General features: G+C 38.1%; 2 protein-coding genes across 4 annotated transcripts; both read right to left on the bottom strand.

Moving 5' to 3' along the window:
- Positions 1-4,477: 4,477 nt before the first annotated feature.
- Positions 4,478-12,116, bottom strand: LOC111388075 (internal alternative NAD(P)H-ubiquinone oxidoreductase A1, mitochondrial-like). 3 transcript variants are annotated; one of them, XR_002701496.1, is made up of 9 exons: positions 11,461-12,116; positions 7,799-8,012; positions 7,547-7,707; positions 7,317-7,382; positions 6,521-6,684; positions 5,774-5,888; positions 5,154-5,333; positions 4,863-5,070; positions 4,478-4,789 (listed from the first exon to the last, which is right to left on the bottom strand). XR_002701496.1 is itself a non-coding variant. In XM_023012739.1 (9 exons), the coding sequence occupies exons 1-8, from the start codon at positions 11,908-11,910 to the stop codon at positions 4,918-4,920; spliced, it is 1,503 nt and encodes a 500-aa protein (XP_022868507.1). In that variant the 5' UTR covers positions 11,911-12,116; the 3' UTR covers positions 4,478-4,789; positions 4,874-4,917. The 3 variants fall into 3 exon arrangements, 2 of the variants coding, with proteins under 2 accessions (XP_022868507.1, XP_022868506.1); XM_023012739.1 differs by having other exon boundaries at positions 4,874-5,070; XM_023012738.1 differs by having other exon boundaries at positions 4,904-5,070; positions 11,461-12,115.
- A 7,660-nt stretch (positions 12,117-19,776) lies between these two features.
- Positions 19,777-21,259, bottom strand: LOC111388096. The gene is made up of 2 exons (XM_023012758.1): positions 20,258-21,259; positions 19,777-20,187 (listed from the first exon to the last, which is right to left on the bottom strand). Exons 1-2 carry the CDS (start codon positions 21,257-21,259, stop codon positions 19,777-19,779), a joined length of 1,413 nt encoding a protein of 470 aa, XP_022868526.1.
- Positions 21,260-24,614: the final 3,355 nt, after the last annotated feature.

The following is a 24,614-nucleotide window of genomic DNA, read 5'->3' as shown; positions in this document are numbered from 1 at the left end:
TTTTGAGAAGTAGGGGAAATGAGTGAGTGTATGAGAAAATAATGGTGCAATCCCGAATAAAAATATTTAAATCACATAAAAAATATCATAACGCCATGATGAGAACTCAATGCATATCATATCTTTAGTATTGGACGATCATATCAGACATATCATATCATATCTTTAACTTTCATAAGTATAAGAATTTGAAAACACGAAAAAATAATTCAAACGGGATAAAAATAATTGTACCTCATTATATTACCTTGTTAGATCAACCAGTTTTTGAAATGAAATTCAAAATCTTTTTCTCATATCACTCGTATGTGTAAGCTGAAAATAATGATTAATGGATGTGAATTCTACTTTGAAAATACGCGTTGTCGAAATTTTGTTCTCTGCCATTTTTATATAATATTTTTGTGGTGAAATTTTCCTGACTTCACTGTGTTATACATATATTTGGTAATTCTATTAAAAGTGGGTCATCTAATTCAACAGCATCATAACCTTATCATAATCAAAGGAAAAAGAAAAGATACTTGATGTCTATCTAAAGATCCACGTGGCCGCCAACCCTTTAAAATCCATAATCAATTTAAAATCAAATGCTAGTTAATGACAACTTCTTTAAATTTTAATATCTTGGGTCTACTTTCTTCGAATCAATTTTTTCTAGAGTCGATGACGTCATTTAATATTAACTACAAAACGAGCCCATTACTAGTATACTAATTATCACTCTATCAATAATTAAATATTTGACCTAAATAAAATTGAATTAATATATTTTTCACTTTAGTCTTCCAAAATTCCTGAAATATAAAATATAGCATCTAGAATTAAATTCTATTCTATGAATTTTTTGGGGCTTTACATTGATTCTCTATAATTTATCATAATTGCATTTAAAAAGTTACAGATTTGAATATTCTATTTCTTAAATTATTCAAATCCCATCTGAATTGATGGCCATTGATATATTAAAAATATGCTTAATAAACTTGAGGATAAATTAATAAATGATTATTGAGAAAAGAGAAATGAATAGCCAAAAGAATATATTCTTTAAATTTGAAGATAATTCTCTGTTATCGTTAAGTTAAAAATATTAAAGAGTCTCTTCAGATGCTTTTACAAGTTAAAATTCTAGGAATAATGCATGTTTTGAATTTTGATCCCTATTATCTAAAAATTTAATTTTCATTTTTAAATTCATTTTCAACCAAACGTTTTCATAATAAAATAATTTGTATGTAAATTAAAAAAAAAATCTTACTTTTTAATCACATTCTTTAAAAAATTCACGATTACAAAACTTATTTTCAACACAAAATGAGGCTCATAAGCTAAGTAATAATTACAAACTCTCTTGTTTTTTGAAAGGATAACGCTGTCCAGAATCAATGGTCAACAGCATCAATTTTGGTGGTCACATTTGATAGATTTAATTAAATAAATAATTCGTGTGTAATGCATTTAAGTAAATTTATTATTTAATGTCATGTAGTAATCACTTAAATTGATACCTGACGTCACCAATACTGAATAGCATTATTTTTTTTATTTGAAAAAAAAAAAAAAAACATGCTAACGTGGAGTTGTCTTGAAATTTGAAAAAAAGCAAATAAAGCTTGCGCTTTAGAAAGGGAGACTGGACGTAGACATCCCATGGGATGGGGCCTATAACAATAAAGACGGGCATCAAAGCCTACAAACCAATATTAAAACACAAAAGAGATCCAAGAGATTCGAGGCTACATCTATTGATTATTATGAAATTTTAGAGCCTATTATTTTTTTTTTCTTTTTTTTTTTTAGAATGTATGATTAAAAAGTAAAGAACGTTATAGATCTTATAGAATGATCATAAATGATATTTGAGAAAATAATTTTTAAAAAAAATCTCTTTCAAACAAATTCTTAGTGAGATTTCGAGTTTTGATAGATTTTAGATGACACACTTGAAAATCCTCTGACAGAGAGTTTTCAATTGAAAAAATTTGACTAGCATGCTTTAAGCCGAATATGCAAGGCCACAATCCACGTGGACTAGCTAACACGGCCTATATCTTTTTGACAAAATTGACAACCCTACGATTGTATATAAATCAGAAGTTAAAAATATCATTTTTCCAAATTTTAAAATATTCCTTATATTTCATTGATGTAAATATTTTATAACCGTTTCAATTACTTCCCCGTCCCATTCATATAGGCTGACATTCTTTATTTTTTTATATAGTCTTATTTTTTTAATATTTAGTTTTGTTCGTTTATTAATATTCCATTATTTAATTGAAAAGTTATGATTAATTTTCCCAACTTAATCTTAAAATTGTACAACTAGAAAAGTTTTTAGGAAAAATTACTTTTTCTATAACGTTAAATAAGATTTCTTAATTCATGTGAAAAACAAAATCAGTCTATATAAATAGAACGGAGTGTGTAACATTTTTGCACTGTGTAATGGGAGGAATTTTAAACCAGATTGTAATCATTTCTATAATCGTTGCTCTTGCACCCAACCTTTTTTTTTTTTTTTTCCTTCTTTTTTCATTTTTTTTAATACCTTTCTCACGCTAGGATTTGCAATTTCACAATGGTAAAGATTCTAATGAAAATCTTTCTCAAATCGGTGCGAGACAGGCAGTTAAAGTCAATGTCTTGCATAGCTAATCAGTCTGTCATCATGTTACTCTAAAAATTTATTGTGAATGCTATGAATATCAAATTACGGCCGCATAATGTGAACAAGAAGTTACAACTTCCTAGTGTAAATCAAAAAGTCAATATTTTACGCAGGTAACAAATTGTGTTACCTTATTACTTTTTATTGAAAAAATTATTGATCATTCTCCTCCTACAAGAGAATTGTGTACCATGTACAGTGTGTAGAGGTACTGTAATTGCATTTATCCATTATTATTATTATTTTTTGCTAGACTTTCAATGTGAAAATGCCAAGTGCCTTGTAAGTTCCCTATACACATAGCAATGTCCAAAAATCATAAAGAAAACTACTAATAGTCGCCTTACACGACATACATGTATTGCTTTGTACATCAAATAACAAAGCAATACATGTATATCACGTAGGACGACCACTAATAATATGTATTCAAAAAATAATGTTTCATAGTGACATGTATTTACCTGTATAGGTCATTCCTTTTGACATGACATCTACTAAAAATGTCTTTACCATCTAATAAGTAGGGCTGTCAATAGATTCAATTTTGATCCGAATCTGATGAAATTAATGGGAGATGAATTTAGGGTCTCAGTCTGATAATCTGATTAAGATCCGAATCCGATAATCCGTTAACTAAATGGAGTAAATATGAATATAAATCAATCCGATCTAATTTATTATAATAATATAATATATTTTATATATTATATCATAATCTAGTAAACATAATTTTTTCTATTTTGAAACTTATATTATTCTTTACACATAATTTTCAAATAATAAATAATATTAGATAATAATATAATATTGTTAATTGAAATATTTGAAGAGATTTAATTTTTTTATTAATTAAAATAAAATAAAAATATTTTTAGTAATTTGTTTTATAATATCAAAAACCAATAATTAATATGTCCAAAAATAATTTACATTGTTTAAATTGATATTATTTGTGATTATAATCTTGATGGGGTTATGATTTTTAATGAAAATAATAAAATAAACTAAAAACATTTAGAATTGACAATTGACTAATATCCCACATTGAAAGATCACTAAAATATTGAAAGATGAGTATCCTTTAAAAAGTTAGCATCCCACATTGAAATACTACTAAAACATTTCAAGAGAAGTCTCCTTTAAAAAGAAACTAAATGAGTATCACTTGGATAAAAAATTAATTTTGGCCTTCTAGTATAATAAGTGAGCCCATCAAGATAGTTAAAATATTTTTTGGGAAAAAAATCATATTACTCAAAAAAATGGTGAAAAAATATTTTTTTTCAAATTCAGATCGAATTATCGGATTGGATATCCGATAACATAGCAAATAGGATATGGATTTAACAATCAAATATTCGTTGGATTATTGGATCGGATCGGATCGGATAGAATAATTTTTCTTAACGGATCGGATTGGATTTTGACAGATCCGTTCCATATCCGATCCATTTACAGCCCTACTAACAAGTTCGTGTTAATAGTTCTCGTCCCATTCCACACCATACACCATCCTGGAGATTCTCATTGTTGAATCACCGACTCGAATTACACAATATTTAGAAAATTCCTTTGAACTTCCACGATGTCGTTGCATATTTGGCACTGATAGCCTTTCTGCAGGGATACTCGGGTCCCAACGAAAAGCCATCCATTTCTCCTGGAGTTGCCTCCCCTAACACACTTTCAATAAAACTAAGTTTACTACATCGACGTCATTTGTACATCTCTCTGTCTCTCTAAACTGCTTGCTAATGAAAAACCAAAGGCTTAACAAGATGCCAAATTTTGATACAGAAATGCCGAAGTAGAAGATATTCCCTTTATTGAAGTACTATAGTTTTATACATTCAGAAAATGTTATTCCTCAAAGTAACGTAAAATCATTTATCATCTAGAACATCCAACACAAATATCAAACATCTATTATTCCAAATTTCACCGTGGAAATGATACCTGTAAAAACTATTGGAGAATGGGGTGCGTGTGCAATTCTATATGGTAAAATATCAATCATTGACATTGCTTGAAATTAAAAGACAACGCTGCATCAGTTACCATGGTGAAATCCTGTCGAAAGTTCTCATCCATCAAGTAACACATCACCAACACCTGCAAGAAAGACGCTAGTTTAGAAAGGTCAAATAACTACTGGAAAATAGGTTAGTAATGTCTGCATGCGCACATTGACGAAACTGATATATGTTTTCTTAACATAAAAGTCACCCTTTCAATCTTGTCTATATCCGGCTTATATCACGACCGAAAACAAAAGTTGTCAACCAGTTGATAGCCACATAGAATCTGTTCCTCCAGCTTATGACCCGAGTAAGATAAGCTGAGCGCCAAATAAACCAACTAGTAAATCCTGCTAGTGATAGACCCTTTTCCTCCTGTTACAGAAGATTACTAGATTACTAAATAAGTCACTTCTAACTGGTTTTAATAGCTGAAGAAAATATACAACAGAAATTACCTTGCTCTTCCTAAGATCCACAAGGGCCTTGTATCTCCCAACGGTTGCCATGCTTCCCAAGTGCCTATAGACAAATGGAGCCCCAAAGTCCATTTCTTTTGCAGCATTTGCATGCCCTCCACCTGCTTTTCCTATACGGTTCAACAATTTCGCCAGATATTTCCCCTGCCGCTCTGCAACCTGATAGAAACCTTTTGATTTAGGGATACAGAAGAATATTAAGAACACAAGAAACAGAACACGTATCTGAATAATGCACTTGTAATTTCTTGACCCAAGATGTGCCATTTTGTGATTTAGGGGGGGCGGGAAATAAAGGTTGACATTTATTTATTTAATCTGATCCTGATGTCATTTTGTACCAACTTGATATTTGATTGATGTTGATAATATAATAGGATGTGATAATGAAATTAGCTCGAAAAATTCAAAGAAAATTTAATTATCACTGTCCGAAAGAAGAATTTTGTGATCATTTCTCCATAATAATAACGTACAGATCAAGCTGAAAGCCATTAATCAGCAAGACAACCGATGACGAATTGACATAAAATGAATTAGAGACTATGCAGAAGTCCAATAACTTAACAAGAGAACATTCAAGGTTCTCAATAACTTGCCTGGGCAAGAGCTGGAAGAACAGGCTTGCCTGTACTTTCAAGAAACCCACTGCAGTCACCAATTGCAAACACATCTTGTACAGAAGGGACTTGTAACCATTCATTAATTCCAATCCTGCGGTAACATATCACATAGTCACCTTTCAGTTAAGGCAACTAAAATTACGAGCACATTGAAATGGATTAAGTAAAATTAAATTACCCGGACCATTTTAGAAAATCAAGAAAATATGAAGTAATTATCTAATAAAAAAAATGAACCGCCTTGTAATGACATGAAGTCACCACAAGAATCAGTCGATCACATAGATATTGAACTATAACCCTGTGATTGTGATTGGTCAATCCCCCATTTTTTTTTTTTTTTTGGTTTCTACATGGAGCAAACAAGTAGCCAAGCTCTACACTAACATCATGTTGGAGTAAAGGAAAATATATAGGTTGATTACGAAGCAAGTGCAGTGAAAAAACGTGGAAAATGATCTGCAGCATCACAAGTAATTCACACACAATCACTCAATCGTCCAATGCTACTGGTTGCACTCTGAACTTCTTCAAATACTTGCTTAGCTGACACACAGATTTACAACACCAAGGGGGTAGGTGCACCCAAAAATTTATAAAAGGAAAAAGTTTCCAAGACTTTCCTTTTGAAAGTTATTGAGAAGTCAAGAGTTGGTTCTGAACAATTTACTGGAATATAAATAGCAAAGTGAATGTATTGTTTAGCAGCAGAGGTATTTATACCTTCCACCAGGTGCTTTGGGAATATCGAGAGATTTGACAAATGGTGAGGGGCCAACCCCTGTAGACCACACTAAGAGACCATATGGAATATCTGTGCCATCACTAAGAATAATCTTTCGAGGTTGGACATCCTTCACAATTCCACGGACAAGATGAACTCCTGACTGAGAGATATATATATCGATACTGAATAGTCCCAAAAAATACATTAAAAAGCAACTTAACATAGTTAAGAGATTTGAGGTTGAAGTTTAAGATAATAGAATAATGCACCTCCCATTTTTCTCAGAACACAAACCAACCCAAGACTTGGCGTTTTTGCAAGCAAATCAGGAAAGGAGAAGGTAGAAAACTTGCATTAGAACACATGATGCAAACCACAAATAGTGGATACCGGGTTTTCAAGGCACAACCATGTATTAGATCAGGAATAATTTTTAAGCTATTATATAGCTCTCCTTAAAAGGCAGCTGCTGTTCTCATCATTAGATAATTACCTGTGGTCTATCAGTAGAAAAATGAGGTAAAACTTGTAGGCTGAATACACAACTGCGAAAAATCTCAAAAAAGTCCATAAACAAACCAAGACTAACGACATCAATAACACCTACGACTAAAAAAATCCAAGACCACATTTCGGACGGATAAATGCTGAATATTTTTCTCTTGTTGAAATACATCACATCAAAGTATGATGCGAATACGCAATAGAGAAAGTAAAAAAGTGTTACAAGGGGAAATAACCAATTATTTAAGCGTCAGAGTCAAGTGTCTACGTTGACAATAAATTGCTCACCTTGGTTAATTGTTTAATTGCATATGTTCTTAGGCGATCATCAAATGACGATAATATCTCATTGGCCTGCAAGATAGGAAAATGTTGCAGGTTAGCAAATACAATTCTGACATAAATGAGTTTGTACTGCAGGTTTGCAGAAGAGAGCAACTTTATCTCAGATATAGGAGAGAGCAAAGGTAACAGCAGAGATGTTGATGCAGCAAAGGTGGACAAATTTTTATACTAACCTCAACCAAAGTAACACGAATATAATCTTTCACATGTGCATATCTTTGACGAACATCCTTCATAATAAAGTCACTAAGTTCTCCACTGAACTCGACCCCAGTAGGACCACCTCCAACAACAACACAGTGCAGGAGCCTACGCTTTTCTTCGTCAGTAACTCCTGTCACAATCCAATGCTCAACAGAGAATTACCCAACATATTTCGTTGCCTATGGATCAATTCAAAATTGAAAAATTAATGATTTCCATACCGGGCACATCAGACAACATAAGGTTTAGTAGTAGTTTCCTCCTGATTTCTTGAGCATGATGAACTTCACGGAGAAAAATTGCATGTTCTTTTGCACCCTTAATTCCAAATGTAGAAGCTTCTGCTCCAGCAGCAATTACTAACTTATCATATGAGATTTTGAAGCCCCAAGGATTTAAGGTATCCACCCCATCAATCACAGTTTGACAATGAACCTAACATCATGTGTTGATATTTCATAATTAATGCAATATTTAATGCAAAAAAAAAAAAAAAAAAATCTCAATAAGGAAATATCAGACTAAAATTAGCAGGGTGAGCTCATACTACTGAATTCAATTGACATGACATATGATGATATCCATTTCTTTCAAACACAAGAGTTGTGCTAATGATATGACTGTGAACGCAAGAGTTTGCTACAACTAAATACATAATCTATTGTGCTATAAATTTTCATAACGGAATACAATAGCAGAGCTTCCCAACCTATTCATGATGTAACATAGAGGGAGAGAGAGGAAGTAATAACCAAACCAGAGGAGTTGGGCAGAAATAGATGGGGGAATGGGATAGTGGTGGGGGCATTGAGGACTGGCCGAGGTTGGGGTCGAATAGGTGGCGATGGTGGAGAGGTTGGCAAGAATGATGTTTACATTCTTTTTCCTTATTCTTTTTACTTGTCTATTTATAAATTTTGACAAGAAGTAAGAGTTTTCCTATTTTAGCCTTCAAAAGTGAGATGTATGCAAGCCACGCCTCTTTATAGCAGTAAAGTGGACGGAAACCATCTACTTGGACTAAGGTTCACAAACTTGAAAGCTTAGGATGATGACTTTTGCCAAAAAATAGGTTGCAATCAATGTATTACAACCCAAATAAGTTGGATTTTCCAGATCCATTATCGAGGTGCTAACCTTCAACCACCCCTGGAACAAAGATTAATAATTTTGATGTTGCAAAAATGGTCTTATTTCTATGTCTTATTTAAAAAATACAGTTCTAGGAAAATATTTTCAGGGTGGTTAGACACGTTCATGAAATTAGCTTATTGAAATGGAACTTACAGGAATAAGTCACGTTCTTATAGAATGTGTTTCTTATGAGCATATCAACTTGAGTGTATACTGTAAGATTTCATTTTTGAAACTAGGCTACAAGTTTAGAGATTTTACATTAAGGAAATTTTGTTCATAAAAATATTTTACTCCTATTTTCCTAGCATTATGAGTGAATGCATTTCAACCAAATGAACATGTCAATTAGAGTTAGGAATATAATCCCCATTTGGGAAAAGATTAACACTAATAAATACAAATATTACAAAATTTATTATGTGCATTTGGATTATAGTTTGATGGTGTCCATGGTCTTTGGCTTGGAATATAATAATTCCAAAGAAACAGATTTCTGAACATGAGATATAAAACAATGAAAGGTCACATTGCACGTATGCTCCCTTTCTACTATATAAGAAATAATTGATTTTTTTTTTTTTAAATGGCCTTCTTAGTTTAGTTTAAAAGACGATGTTTTTATCTAATATGTCTTCATTATCTTTCCAGGCCTTCGTCTTTTTTAAAATAATTAAATGGACCCCAACCAGTCAAATTAACAACTGTCTGACCAAATGCAGGTGGATAGTATGATGGTGAAGGGGTTGGAGTGGCTGCAGTAGCAGTGTGAAGAAGATATGATACCAGTATTTTTAAGATTTTAAGTGCAATAAGGTTAATTTTAAGAATTTTGAAAAATCAAGTCCTATTTTCATAACATTCCTGCACTTTAAGCCTTTTAGATAATCCACTTGTCAATCTTTGAAGTTACTCACAAATTGCTTGTGATTTGTAACAATTTATTACATTATGTGGTTTGTGAAAACCTAGTTAGCATACCATCCCATTTTTAAAGTTTAGTTGGAGAGAAAAACGAAATTAAGGCTCCTTTCTCAAATTATGTAAAAGGTACCTCTCTTTCTGTCGAAATTCCAATATAACTTCACCCCCTTCTTCCACCCCACCCCACAACAAACTATTTTTCTTACCAGCCTCTTGCTACCGCAAACTCCTTCCACATATCCCCCCATGCTACTCTATTTTCTCCAGGCTACTTCCTTTCCCTCACATGTCCACCATTTGCATTTACTCGAAACCTTCAAGCGGTTCCAAAAGTGCCACATAGCTCCCAGTCCAAGTAGCTATTATTCAGTACCTTCCTAGAAACTCTTAATATCCCAAGTAGCTACTCAAGACATCCTAAGTATCACAGAGTCCCTGTAGAAACAAAGAAAGGGGGACGAAGACCTCTTTGAAGACTAAAAATGAATTCTAATGCAATATAATGATTTTTAAATTAGCAACTTTATATGTAGGCTCTTTCTTTCACTTATTTAAACCCGATAAAGGGTTGTTTTGAAAATAAGTTCCCCAGGTTTTATCACATTTTGCAGCTAAAGATCTTGGGGGCAACTAAGTTGGTTAGATGAGCACAGATGAGGAGCAGGAAAACCAATAATATCTTTATTGTCCTTCTACTTAAAGGAAAAAGAGAAGAACTGAGAGGGATGATTAACTGGTTTCCAAACACAAGTGGATGGAGTGAACTTGTAATTGATCTAGTTCATTAAATATGTATGTTCTACAACTTCATCGTATTTTAAAATAGATGAAATTTACATAAATGATGAACAATGGGTGAATCCATATCTCAAGCAGACAAAATTTCACTATCCATTGCTTCATGATTACAGATACAAGTTTTGATTTCATTTTAGAAAGTAGATTTATCCCTCTCCCTCTCTAGCTTTTTGTCATCTTACTTCATCACTTTCCCTACAACCCAATTGTTGTATCCATTGCCTCGGGGCAAACACACGGGACAAATGCCCAATATAATTTTCAGTTTGACTTTCTTGTCGACCTAAAAAACTTGCAACCCAAGAAACCTCTTTCTTGCCCACCAAGCAAACCTTTTCTTGCTCACCGAGCAAATTTTCCGTCCGAGTAAACTTGTCCATCAAGCAAACTCATCCACAAGAGAGTTCAGTCGACCCATTTTTCTATATATTTGAACCTAATAAACAATGCAAAGCAAGCAATCAAGTAAAAAAAAAAAAAAAAAAAAAAAAAAAAAAAAAAAAAAAAAAAAAAAAAAAAAAAAAAAAAAAAAAAAAAAAAAAAAAAAAAAAAAAAAAAAAAAAAAAAAAAAAAAATTACTTATTAGTCAAAAACTATTTCAATTCCATATTTCTACTGCAAAAACTGACTTGGGCATTGGAATGCTTCGGGTCGGCCTCCCCCTTCCAGCGACCTGGCATTCTAATATTTTCTTGTAAGTAGAGTTGAACGGGATCTGTTGATGTGTCGTTACTAGCAATTTTTTGCATGGTACGAATCGTAATACCTTTTCAAGGTCTTCTTTTTTAAGCATAAAAATAATGCGAGGCATTCCTAAAGTGGTGTATCTCATATAGTACAATAATACTAATTCAAATTTCAGTTTTATGGAATCACCCATCCTTTTAACCTATGCTAACCATTGGAAGAAGGTAGTTTCACTTTATGTCATGCATCAAGAAAAAGGTTTACACTAGTCCCATAACCGTGGGCATATTCTCGTATTGCTCCATAAAAAAGGTGAAGAGAGAGAGAGAGATTTTAGTACCTCTTGGTTCTGAAAATCTGCCCGGGTACAGTTAGAAAGAAAGAAATAAGAACCAGGCTCACGAGAAATTGCAGGCTGGATCCTCCCAATGGGTTCGGCAACAGACCGGAACTCGAGAGTGCCAACGCAAGTGGAAGCTAATAGAGGAGTAAACACCATGTGATTTCTTGGGGATACACAAACGACATCGTAGATCTTGGTGTCGATGTCCTTAATAAGCCTGCACCCGGCCCATCCCGAACCCAAAACCACCACCCTCGGCTTTTCGTCCCCCTTGGTGGGCCCCAACCCAGCATATTTATTGGCGGAATTACCAACAGTCGCCGGAGACTGAGACTCAGTGCTGAATTGCAATAATCGAGTGAGTGATGGTGGCGTAAATGTTGGTTTAACTGATGGTTGCCTTGAGAAATTGGCGGACAACTGGTTGAAATTTCTCAACCAGGTCATGATTTGAAATATGGTAATTATTCTCCTGGAAAGCTGGATACAGTTTAGAGGTACGGTCGGTTTGATAAGTTCAGTTTGAGGTTGATGGGCGCCCGGTTCCGGTGGTGGGACAGCTGGCGGCTGCGAATATTAAACAGATGGCATTTTGGAATTTTGCGAGTCGCACCACAATATTGACGTGGGATGGATGTTGCTTGTTTTCATCTTCGCACCGATTAAGAAAATGTAATAGAAAATATAAAAATTTCTTTCATTTTTTATAATACATTAAGAGCCTGTTTGATAGTCATTTTTTTTAAATATATTTTTCTCTCTATTCTTTTTAACCATACATCCTTTATTAAATCATATTACACGTAAATAAAAAAAAATTTCTTATTTTTCAACCACATATTTCACATCAATTTACTATCCTAAAATGTATTTTTACATAAAAATACCAATCAAATATCCCCAAAGGGATTGTTGGAGCCCCATTTTTCTAGAAAAATGTATTTTGAAATATTGGTATGATGAAGAACGTGTGGTTAAAAAATAATGAAAAGTTATGTGTTTGCGTAGGGGTGGGCGCGGGTCGGTTCGGTTCGGTTCGGTTCTCGTCGGTTCGGTTCGGTTCTAAAGAGAACCGAATCGAACCAAAAATTTCGGGTATTTAGTAAATGAAGGTCCAAATATAATTATGGAACCGTTCGGGTTCGATTCCATTCGGTTCAGTTCGATTCGATTCTGTACTATAATTAAATTTTTTCACATTTATAACAACGTTATATAAATACAACTGATGCTACCAAAAATCGTATCTGAGCAATTCCGAGCTGGTCGACTGGTGGCGAGCACGAACGTATTCTTTCGGTACCTGAAACAAAGGCGTCGAGGTGTGTCCTCGTCGCCCCTCCGATACTTAAGTTAGAATATGTGCGTGAGGCTATGGACTGAAAATTGCATAAAAAGAGTACCTGAATGATGAGGTGAAACCATGTATTTATAGTGTTAGGTGGTTGAATCCTATTAGGTTTGAACAATTGGGGAATCTTTATCCCATAGAGTCCTATCGGAGGTGGATGTTTGACATGCATAACAAGTGTGGGACAGTGCAAATCTAACAATAATAAACTCCTCTTGCATCTAGAAGTCTTGTGGGGTATCAAGTGTTACAAGTCACTGTTCGTAGGAGGATGTGGTATCGTTGAGGTAAAAAGCATGAGGACATGAATACTGAGGACTCCACTTCCCGACCTCATGGTATGATTAGGAGAGAAGTCGAGGATATTTTCCATATCCTCGGGATGTTTTTCATCATACCCGACGAATATATTTTTGAAGACTGAGTTGGGGAGTCATCGGGAATATGAGGTCGAGGTAAATAGATGGACCATATCAAGTAAATAGATTGACCATATCACTGGCCCCCGTGCATCTATGCTCGAGGTTCGAGTGTGGGATGCACAGGTGAAAATAGCCCACATGCGAAGAAACCCGAGGTCCAGTTCAGAGATGACATCAGCCATAAAGTGAAAGGCGGTTTAACTTTGGTTGCCCCAATGAGTGACACGTGTCCAAATCCAACGGTCCAAGCCGGACAACCCTTGGGTTTCCCACTGGAGTCTATAAATACCCCAGTCATTTTCCATTTGTTACCTTTTTACTTCTCTGTGAATTTTTTCAGAATCCTCGAGCTTGGGCATTTTGTGGGTTTTGGGTCGTTGATATTAAGGTAAGAGATCGAGAACTTTAAGCTTTATTATTTAAGAACACTTCTGGTAGGATGTCTAGTGAGTCTACCTCGTCGTCATCCTCTGGGTCGAGGACAACCCCAGAGAGTTTAGGTAGGTCAATAATCCTTGTAGCCATCCCTATTTATGCACAACCTCAAGCAGAAGATAACTCGACGCTTTTAACATATCCTGACCAACCCTGAACCCTTAAGGAGCACCTGGCCATATCGACGGCTAGGGAACATGGCATAATGCCGAGCTGTGACATTCGAGTGCCTGGGGTAGGGGATAGGATGGCTATAGCTCGGGATGGGAGTTTGTGATTTTTAGGGATTCTTTGAAAGGGGGATTTAGGTGGCCCCTGCATCCATTTTAATGTCTTTACTGGTCGAGCATAACATGAGCCCGGGCCAATTAGTGCCAAATGGGTGGAGGATGCTCGCCTATTTCTTCATTGCCTGTAGATACCTGGGCATTACACCATATCTCGACCTATGTAGAATGGTCTTCGACCTTAAACAGTTGCCCCAATATACATGCTTTGCCTACCTTTCTACCCGGGGAGGTTTTAGAATCCCGAAGATGCCCAGCTCCTTAAAAGGGTGGAAAGAGAAATGGTTCTACGTGATTCCTCAGGATATCGACCTTCCATTCAAATCTCGATGGGGTTTTCCAGATACGTCGAGGTTTTGTGAGGTCAGGCATACTTTGAGAGTCTAGAGAGGGACAGGCAGATATTAGAAAATCTCGAGCCTCTGGTGTTTGATATGGACGACATCCTCGGGAATGACGTTCTCGATCGTGTAGACATTAAAGGCGTCGAGGGTAGGACATGTACCTTTTTTCTTAATTTTTTGCTTATTTATATGCTCGTTTTTAATACATCGTCGATGTTTTGCAGCAATGACTTTCGATCCCACTGCTTTGCGACAGTCCGTGTAGTCCAAGTCGAGGGCCCCTCAAATTCGAACTCCGGGGCAGAAAAGGGGGAAAAAGAGGCCTTGAGCGTCTGGGCCAAAGCAACAAAAAAGAAGCAGGGTAGGAGAGTCCTCGAGGCGCAGAAGCACGTCGCCTGGAGGCAACACTCCTCGATCGATACCATCTCGAGCTCTTCCTCCTCCTTGGGAGCACACAGTAGTGGATCTCGACTAGGATAACGTGCCCCCGGGTACTGAAAACGTCGAGAATGCAGGACAATCATATTTGATGTCGGGCCTTGTCGACAAATACCGACAAAGGCTCGGGTATGAAGAGGCCGGCAAGGACCTCGAGTCTCTTATATTCCAGGTGAACTATGATTATAAAATTTTAATGTCTTTTTATATCGAGGTCATAGCTCATGGTAAATGTGTTCGCAGGCTTTGAGTATAGCTCGAGGTGGCTTGCTCAGGGGAATGGACGATTCCCGGAAGGTAATCGAGCTCCAAGAGGCAGTGGAAGCCCGAGACAAGAGAGTAACTGACCTCGAGGTTGAGCGTGACCTGGCGAAGACCGAGCTTCGAAAGGCTTGTGATGAAATAGGCCTCGCGAAGGATGAGGGAGAAGAATTGAAGATGGAGCTTGAGAAGGTGAAGAAAACCCTTGAGGGTAGGTTGGCAGAAGCTCGAGCTGAAGCTGTCGTGGAATTCCAGAAGTCCAAGGACTTCAACAAGCTGAAGGGCGATTATGCAATGGGGTCATATTTCCATGGCCTTAAGGAGGCTCGAGCATTTCTTCGGTCGAAGCCTGACGCTAAGCCTGAGGAGCTGAAGGTAATCCCGGAGATTGCTGGAGACCTCGAGCTTTCAGAGTTAGAAGAGGGTACCCTCGACGATGAAGGGGTCGACGTTGATGATGACCTCGAGGATGATCAGGAGAGCCCCGGGGTCTAGATGTAATTTGTCTTTACTCGAGCAACATTTGTAAAACATGTTTTTTGTCGCCAGCTTATATTCAGCTGTTTTTTTTTTGTAAGAACATGTTTAAACATTATTCACTTTTTATCGAGCACTATTAATACAATCTGCGTGTTCGATATTACCTGAGCTTTTACTTGAGCTGATCTCTGCTGTTTCTCGATTATAATATGCTCGACGAATATCATGGATAACAATTGAGGATATTACGAATTTTTAATATCGACGACCTCATAAATGATGTCGGATGATTTATGCTCGACGATTCAAATATTAGATGTTTATGCCTTTTATTGTCGACGATCATGATTTTACGAACATTCATAGCGACGATATAAATAGACTACGATGGCATGCAATTAATCTTGGTAACGACGATGAGTATTGAGGAAACTTAATGTAATCCTCGTTTTTTCAAATTTTTACTGTATCGAGGATTATTTACCTTGCCTAAAGGCAATGCTTTTACTTGTCGAGGACAAGGCTTCGAGTGCTTGCTCGAGGGCAAGGCTTATTTTGCTTATCGAGGACAAGGCTTGGAGTACTTGCTCGAGGGCAAGGTTTATTTTGCTTATCGAGGACAAGGCTTAGGAGTGCTTGCTCGAGGGCAAGGCTTATATTACTTGTCGAGGACAAGGCTTGGAGTGCTTGCTCGAGGGCAAGGCTTATTTTGCTTGTCTAGGACAAGGTTTAGGAGTGCTTGCTGGAGGGCAAGGCTTATATTGCTTAGGAGTGCTTGCTCGAGGGCAAGGCTTACATTGCTTGTCGAGGACAAGGTTTAGGTAATTCCTGGATGCAAAGTAAACGATAGGGTTGTTATACTCGAGGTTTGAATTTTTTAATTCTTCAGACTGGACTTGGATTTATATTGTATCCAAGCTGCCTACGTACCCAAACGGGATCAAGACGAACGTAATTCATTACAAAAGAAAATTGAAAACATACATGAGCACGCAGGCCCGCCAAACTAGAAATAAAATGCAAGGGCACGCAAGCCCGAAGAATCAAAAATAATATTCAGAAGAACTAAAAAAAAAAAGAAAATCTCCTAGATGACATTTAGGAATGTTACTTGTAATATATTTTCAGATTATCGGCATTCCAAGGCCATGGAAGAGGTCTACCCGAGGTATCCTTTAGGCTGTAAGACCCTCTTCTGATTTTCCGTATGACTTCGAATGGTCCTTCCCAAATTGGCCCAAGCTTTCCGGGAGCATGACCAGCAGCTTCGGCCTTCCTCAGCATGAGGTCTCCAGCCCTGAACTTCCGAGATCTGACCCGGTTATTAAAATGGCTTGCCACTCTGCTTTGGTAAGAGGCTACTCTTAGTGCTGCTTGTTCGCGAACCTCCTCAAGGAGGTCCAAATGTTCTGTCGTACATTCCAGAGAGTAGGGCATCATTCTCAAGCTGGGAAAACTGATTTCAACTGGGATGGTGACCTCAATGCCAAATGCTAGCATGAAGGGGGTTTCACCCGTCGTAGTTTTATGCGAAGTTCTGTACGTCCAGAGTAATGAGGGGAGCTCGTCGGACCAAGAACCTTTGGCATCCCCGAGTCTTGTCCGGAGGTCTTGCAATATAATCCGATTTGTGACCTCGGCTAGACCATTGCTCTGAGGGTGTGAAACTGATGTGAGTCGATGGTCAATCCCTAGGTTGGTGCAAAAACTTCTGAATTGTGCATTATCAAATTGTCGTCCATTATCAGTTATGAGGACCTTTGGTATCCCGAGCCTACAAACAATAGATTTCCACACAAAAGCTCTAAGTTTAGGCTCCGAAATAGTTGCCAAAGGTTCTGCTTCTGCCCACTTCGTGAAGTATTCTACTGCCACTGCCACGAATTTTAATTGTCCTCTTGCCACCGGAAAAGGCCCGAGGATATCAATTCCCCACTGTTCAAAAGGGGCCGAACATGTTAGGGTTGTGAGGTCCTCAGCTGGAGAATGGAAGATGTTGGCAAACATCTGGCATTTGTCACATTTTCTGACATATTTCGAGGCATCTTTCTTCATGGTGGGCCAGTAGTACCCATACCTTATAAGCTTGAAGGCCAAGGCCCGAGCTCCTTGGTGATTCCCACATACACCTTCATGAACTTCAGCTAGAGCTCGGGATGATTCTGAGGGTTTAAGGCATCTGAGATATGGAAGTGTGAAACTTCTTCGGAATAGTACTCCTCCAATCATGCAGTGCCTAGATGCTCGAGATCTTATACTCCTCGACAATCGGGGGTCCTCAGGTAGATTTCCATTATTTATGAACTCTGCAATTGGGTCCATCCATGATGGCTCATGATCAATGTCCATGACTCCAACTCCCTGAGTGATACTAGGCTCCATTACCAATTTCACGTGGACTATCCTCTCTAGCCCATCGATTCCCATGAATACCAGTCTAGATAATGCATCAGCTTTACCGTTATCAGCTCGCGGAATTTTTATGATTTCGCAACTCTTGAATTGTCGCTGGAGATCATGGACTTTTTGACAATACAAACTCATCTTCTCCTCCTTCCTTTCGAACGTACCTTCTATCTGGCCGACCACAAGCTGAGAATCGCTGAAAATTTTAATATGCTCAAGCTCAAGATTTCGGGCCAGCTAAAGGGCGATAATGACGGCCTCATATTCGGCCTCGTTGTTGGTAGCTTCAAACTTAAACTTGAGTGCGCATTGAATATCCACGAGTTTGTCAGGGCTCGTGATGATAACCCCGGCTCCGGAACCTGATGAATTGGATGCTCCTTCAACAAAGCTGTTCCAAGTGTCTGAAGTATGATTGTCCGAGTTATCCCCTGGCCCCTGAGGCCTTAGGGTGAGTTCTGCAATAAAATCAGCCAAGTCCTGCGCCTTGATAGATGGTCGGGATTTATACTCGATGTCAAATTCTCCCAGTTCAATTGCCCACTTTAGTAACCTACCGGAAACGTCGGGTTTTTGTAATATATACTTAAGGGGTTGATTAGTGAGCACAACTATGGGGTGAGACTGAAAATATTGTCTGAGCTTCCGTGCTGCCACAACCAATGCAAGAGCAAGCTGTTCTGCCAAAGTATATCTTGTCTCTGCATCGAGCAAGACCTTACTGACGTAGTATATGGGTTGCTAGGCTTTGTTAACTTCTTTCACTAGCACACCACTTACTGCAATCTGGGATACGACCAAGTATAAATATAGAGTATCACCATGCTCGGGTTTAGTGAGGATAGGAGGGGATGCCAGCGTTTCCTTAAGTTCGTGAAAGGCCCTTTCACATTCCTCATCCCATTCAAAATTTTGGTTTCCCCTGAGGACTTTGAAGAAGGGGAAGCATTTGTCGGCTGCTCGGGACATAAACCTGTTGAGGGCAGCAACACGGCCTGTTAATTTCTGGACCTCCTTCTTGGTTTTAGGTGGCTCCATTGATGCCAACACCCATATTTTGTCTGGGTTGGCTTCGATTCCCCTTTGGGTGATCATAAAACCCAAGAACTTTCCCGAGGCAATGCCAAATGCGCATTTTTCCGGATTCAGCTTCATTCTGTACTTACGTAGCGTGGCGAACACCTCCTCGAGGTCTCTTACATGGTTGCTCACTTGCTTGCTCTTTACAACCATGTCATCGACGTAGGCCTCAATATTTCTCCCGATTATTCCTGTAAAAACTTTATTGACAAGTCTTTGATATGTTGCTCCTACATTCTTCAACCCAAACGGCATGACCTTATAGCAATATATGGCAGAATCAGCCATGAATGACATCTTCTCTTGATCTTCCTCGGCCATAAGAATTTGATGGTAACCCGAGAATGCATCCAAAAAACTGTATAATTTGTGTCTCGACGTACTATCCACCAAATCGTCGATTCGAGGTAGAGGTAGCTGTCTTTTGGGCATGCTTTATTGAGGTCTGTAAAATCAATCCAGATTCTCCATTTACCACAAGCCTTTTTTACCAGGACGACATTGGCGAGCCAGTTAGGATAATTGACCTCGCGGATGAACTGAGCCCTGATCAGTTTATTAATTTCTTCCTTTATGACCAGTCGTCGTTCCGGTGCAAACTGCCTCTTTCTTTGCTTAACTGGATGAGTCCCGGGCTTAGTGTTGAGCCTGTGTACTACAACCTCGGGGTCGATGCCAGACATATCTTCCACCTTCCATGCGAACACATCAATGTTGAGGGATAAGCAGTCAATAAGTTCGGTCATAAGGGCCGTATTCAGATCTCGACCAACCGTTACTTTCTTCCCTTGCTCGAGCTCTATCTCCAGCTACTCCTCCACTGGAGCGAGTCTCCCCCTATGCTCGAGCTCTTCCTCCTTTTCTGAGATTTGCATGACGTCCGTCTTTATTTCCCGAACACAAGTAACATAGCATTGTCTGGCAGCAGCTTGGTTTCCGCGTACTACCCCGACGCCATGACTGGTGGGGAACTTCATGGCGAGGTGGAAGGTGGACACAATAGCTTTTACCTTATTAAGCAATGGTCTACCCAGGATGGCGTTGTATGCTATGGAAGACCGGACAATCTGAAAAGATGTAATCACCGTTATCTGTTCTTTACCCGAGCCTAAGGTAAGTGGCAGCTTGACCACTCCCTCCGGAACAATAATACCGTCCCCCCCCCCCCCGAATCCTTGAAGGGGGGTTTTCACTATATTCAGTTGTTCGGGGAGAGATTCCTATTTTTGTGAAGGCTTCATGTGACAGTATATTAGCGGCACTCCCGTTGTCGATTAAGATCCTCTTTACCTCAAAGTTTGCTACTATTGCAGAGATGACTAGGGCGTCATCATGAGGAAAAGATACGCCCTCAAGATCCTTCATACCAAATGTTATGTCCTCGAGGTCACCATGATGTGCTTTCGGGGTTGTCATGTATTGCCGGGCATACTGCTTCCTCCCAGTGTTCGAATCTCCTCCTGATGCAATACTCCCGACAATGATGTTGATGATTTCAGTAGTAGGTTGACCATCCCTTTTTGCTTCATAAGCTCTTTCCCTACCACCATCATTCTTCGGGTGTTTGTCATTACCAACGTAGGAACCCAGAAGTCCCCTTTTAATAAGGGCTTCAATCTCCCGTTGCAGGGCTTTACAGTTTTCAGTGGTATGCCCGTGATCCCGATGGAACTCACCGTATTTGCTCATGTCCCTGGACTGGGGGGGTGACCTCATTCTCGCAAGCCATTTGAGCTCCTTCATATCCTTGATCTCCATCGAAATGTTTGTTTTCGATGTATTTAAACACGTGAATGACGTCAGGGGAGCCTCCTGTCTCTGTTTACTCCGAGGTGGTTCTTGACGGGGGCTCGGGTCATGCTGTCGTTTATGCTCGACCCTGTCGTGGGATGGTCCAACCTTCCTCGGGTTCATTGTTTCCTCCATATTTATGTACTTCTCTCCTCGGGTAAGAAGATTGGTCACTGTCCTCGGCGGAGTTTTGGATAGCGACATTTTGAAAGCCTCACACTTTATGGCATATGTGAGGGCAGAAACCGCTGCCGTTATATGAAGGTCGGGAATTTGTAGCCTTTCCTTGTTAAACCTGGTCATGAACTCGCGTAGGGTCTCATTTTGCCCCTGTCGAAGTTGCATGAGGGAGGCTGCCATTTTCCTGATGCGTTTACTGCTTACGAAGAAGGTGGAGAACTTGTCCGCTAAATCCGAGAATGAGGCTATTGAGTTGGGCTCTAAAGTCGAGAACCAATCCCTAGCAGCATTCGTCAAAGTTTGTGGGAAGGCCTTGCACATCACCTGATCCGGTGCGACCTATAGATTCATGACGTCCGTGTATACGTTAAGATGATTGATTTGATCGGTGGTCCCGTCATATTCTTTGATCCTAGGATACTTAAATTTGTCTGGCAAGGGGAATGTCAATATTTCGGGAGTAAAGGGAGTGTTGGGACTGAATCTTGATGACCCTTTGTTGCCCTGAAGTAGGCCCGCCGTAATTCCTTCTTGAATAATCCTAGCGAGTTCCCCGGACTCCATGGTCACTGATCTCGAGGCCGAGGTCACATGTGGTATATCCGAGGCCCCTGCTTCGCCATTGTCAGGGACATGTCTTTGAGCTCGAGCTTGAGCATCAACCATAAAACCCCCCTGGGGTGCTGGTGTGGATGACAGATGCGAATTTCTTTGACTTAGCAGCTGAGTCAGTGTGGCGACCTGTTGTCTGAGCTCTTCAAAGGCTCCAGCAGTGACGACTGCCGGCTGGGGCTCTGGCACTTCTGATGATTCCTCTTGAAGAACAGGGACATCCTCAGGAAGGGGTTGGTTTGGAGCGGATGAGCTTGCTGGTGGAAGACCTGAACGTGTGTTTACCATGGCTTTTGGTAGCGCTTCCCACATACGGCGCCAATGATGCTACCAAAAATCGTACCTGAGCAATTTCAAGCTGGACGACTGGTGGCGAGCACGAACATATTCTTTCGGTACCTGAAACAAAGGCGTCGAGGTGTGTCATCGTCGCCCCTCCGATGCTTAAGTTAGAATATGTGCGTGAGGCTACGGACTGAAAATTGCATAAAAAGAGTACCTGAATGATGAGGTGAAACCATGTATTTATAGTGTTAGGTGGTTGAATCCTATTAGGTTTGAACAATTGGGGAATCTTTATCCCATAGAGTCCTATCGGAGGTGGATGTTTGACATGCATAACAAGTGTGGGACAGTGCAAATCTAACAACAATAAACTCCTCTTGCATCTAGAAGTCTTGTGGGGTATCAAGTGTTACACGTCATTGTTCGTAGGAGGATGTGGTATCGTTGAGGTAAAAAGCATGAGGACATGAATACCGAGGACTCCACTTCCCGACCTCATGGTATGATTAGGAGAGAAGTCGGGGATATTTTCCATATCCTCGGGATGTTTTTCATCATACCCGACGAATATATTTTTGAAGACTGAGTTGGGGAGTCATCGAGAATATGATGACAAGGTAAATAGATGGACCATATCAGGTAAATAGATTGAGCATATCAACAACTAATGACACGTTCAATGGTTTTGAAATGTCAGAGACTAGTAGACTATCTTGTTCAAATGATCACTATGGTCAAAATTTCGGTTGGCGGAGGTCACAACTTCGATCGGAGGTCACAGCGTTGGTCGACGATTGTATAGGTTTTGGAATGTCAACGAGGCTGCGAGAGTCGAGATAGCGTTATGCATTTTAGTGTAGGTGTTTAGGGTTATTTAGTGGGTTGGATCTTGTTGGCGCTAAGAAATGAGACAATAAAATGAGTAATTGGGCTAAAAATCAAAAAATTAGAAATGAAACAAATTATTGGGCCAAAAATTTGAATTTAGAAATTGTTAATTTGTTTAGAAAAAATTAAAATTAAAATAATTTGATTTATTCAATATAAAAAAAAATTAGAAAAATTCGGTTCTTATTTGGTTTTTCGGTTCTTGGTCTAGAGCCGAGAACCGAACCGTACCCGTCAGTTCTCAATTCAGATACCCGTTCGGGTATTTAATTTAACAAGAACCGTCGGGTTCGGTTCGATTCGGTTCGGGTTCGGGTTCGGTTCGGTTCGGTTCGGTCCGTTCGGTTCAGGAGATTTGCCCAGCCCTATGTTTGCGTGTGATATTATTTTATTAAAAAATGTATTATTGAAATGATGTCAAATCAATGTTAAAAAATGTATTTTGATTAAAAAAATGGGCTCAAACAAGGGCTAAATAATAGTTTAAATATAAAATAATTTATATTTGTCGATAACAATGCACATTAAATAAGAGTATGTTAGGAAGCTAAAAAATCAATTATACTAATAACAAGAAAAGTAACATATAATTTACGATTATCAACGAGGCGGCTCATGAGTTGAAACTTGAGGCTCGAGTCTACTTAAGTAAATAGTTCGAGCTTTTTTTTTTCGAGCCGAGCTTTTGCTCAAGCAATAAATTTAGGCTCGATTCGAATTTTCGGCTCCAGACTTAACTAACTGAGTTGAGTCTTCTCACGATTTCTCTTTTAATAACAGATTTTTTAAATAACAGTTAGCAATAGCACTGTCTGCCCTAACTTTTTAATTTATATATATATATTTTTAGGCTCGGCTGGTCACATACCGAAAATGGTCCGCGTGGTTCAGGCTCAAGCCAACACCCAAAAATAGGGACTTTACTAGAACCACGAGCTGAGCTGACTTGAGTTTTTTCCAAGTCGGCCACGAGCCGCTCAAAATGACAAGCCAAATTTACACCTCTATTTGTAACATACAGAAAATGAAAGCAAATTTATATGGAGGTAGCTTGAGCTACGGCCACCGGTTGTAGCGTCGATAACAAACTAACCAATAAAATTTTGAGCTTAAGCAACGGAAAAATCCATCGTTGAAACCATTTTTGGATAGTGAATCTATCTCCAATTTGCAGAATTTGTCTTTTTCATTGTAGGATAGTTCAACAAATAGATAAGATTCAATCCTATAATCTGTTTATTTTTTTTCTCTCATTTTTGAAGCATCCAATCCTACCGTATATTCATGTAATTAAGAAAGTCAACTATAAGAATTATAACTGGAAATTTAGATTTAACTCTTGCTTGATGGAGAATAAAAATTAAATTTTTAGTAAATTTTAATAAAAGTTGATGAAACATATAATTTAGAAATTGTGGATCCCATAAAATATGTGGTTAAAATTAATTGCCTACTTTAACTTAAGTCCTCGTTTGGCCCCCATTAATTTCTATTTCAATATATTTTATTTTTCCGTCTCCTATTTTCAACAACACAATCTTTTATAAAATAATATTATGCGTAAATCGAAAAAAAAATTCTTCTTTTTCAGTCACTCATTTTTCAAAAAAAAAATATTATTCCACCCATTTTCATTTTCACAAAATGGGGGCCAAACGGGGCTTCAATAATAGGACTCAATCTTGACATGTTCATGAATTTTATTTTTTTAAAATTTATTTTCAACCATATAATTTTTTAATAAAATAATTTTACAGAATAAATCAAGTTTTTATTATTATTTTTTCCACGCATTTTTCAAAAATATAACCCAAAAAAATATAAAGGGGCTTAAACAAGGTTAATTTTTTTTTTTTTTTTTTTTTAAGTCTTTAAAAAATCAAATTTAAAA

Source organism: Olea europaea, unplaced genomic scaffold (assembly GCF_002742605.1).
Source record: "Olea europaea var. sylvestris unplaced genomic scaffold, O_europaea_v1 scaffold453, whole genome shotgun sequence".
Classification (NCBI taxonomy): Eukaryota; Viridiplantae; Streptophyta; class Magnoliopsida; order Lamiales; family Oleaceae; genus Olea; species Olea europaea.
The sequence above is the reverse complement of the archived record's forward strand: the minus strand, read 5'-3'. Positions and strand labels throughout refer to the sequence as shown.

Bases quoted from the DNA above. Each gene is read 5' to 3' on its own strand.
- LOC111388096 (XM_023012758.1), bottom strand. From the start codon at position 21,259: ATGTGCAAGGCCTTCCCACAAACTTTGACGAATGCTGCTAGGGATTGG. The intron at 20,188-20,257 runs GTAAAGAGGATC...TCACAAAAATAG, and splicing joins CAATAGTAGCAAACTTTGAG to GAATCTCTCCCCGAACAACT.
- LOC111388075 (XM_023012739.1), bottom strand. From the start codon at position 11,910: ATGACCTGGTTGAGAAATTTCAACCAGTTGTCCGCCAATTTCTCAAGG. The intron at 5,889-6,520 runs GTATAAATACCT...ATGTTACCGCAG, and splicing joins CCCAAAGCACCTGGTGGAAG to GATTGGAATTAATGAATGGT. The intron at 5,334-5,773 runs GCAAGTTATTGA...GGTTTCTATCAG, and splicing joins TTCTTCCAGCTCTTGCCCAG to GTTGCAGAGCGGCAGGGGAA.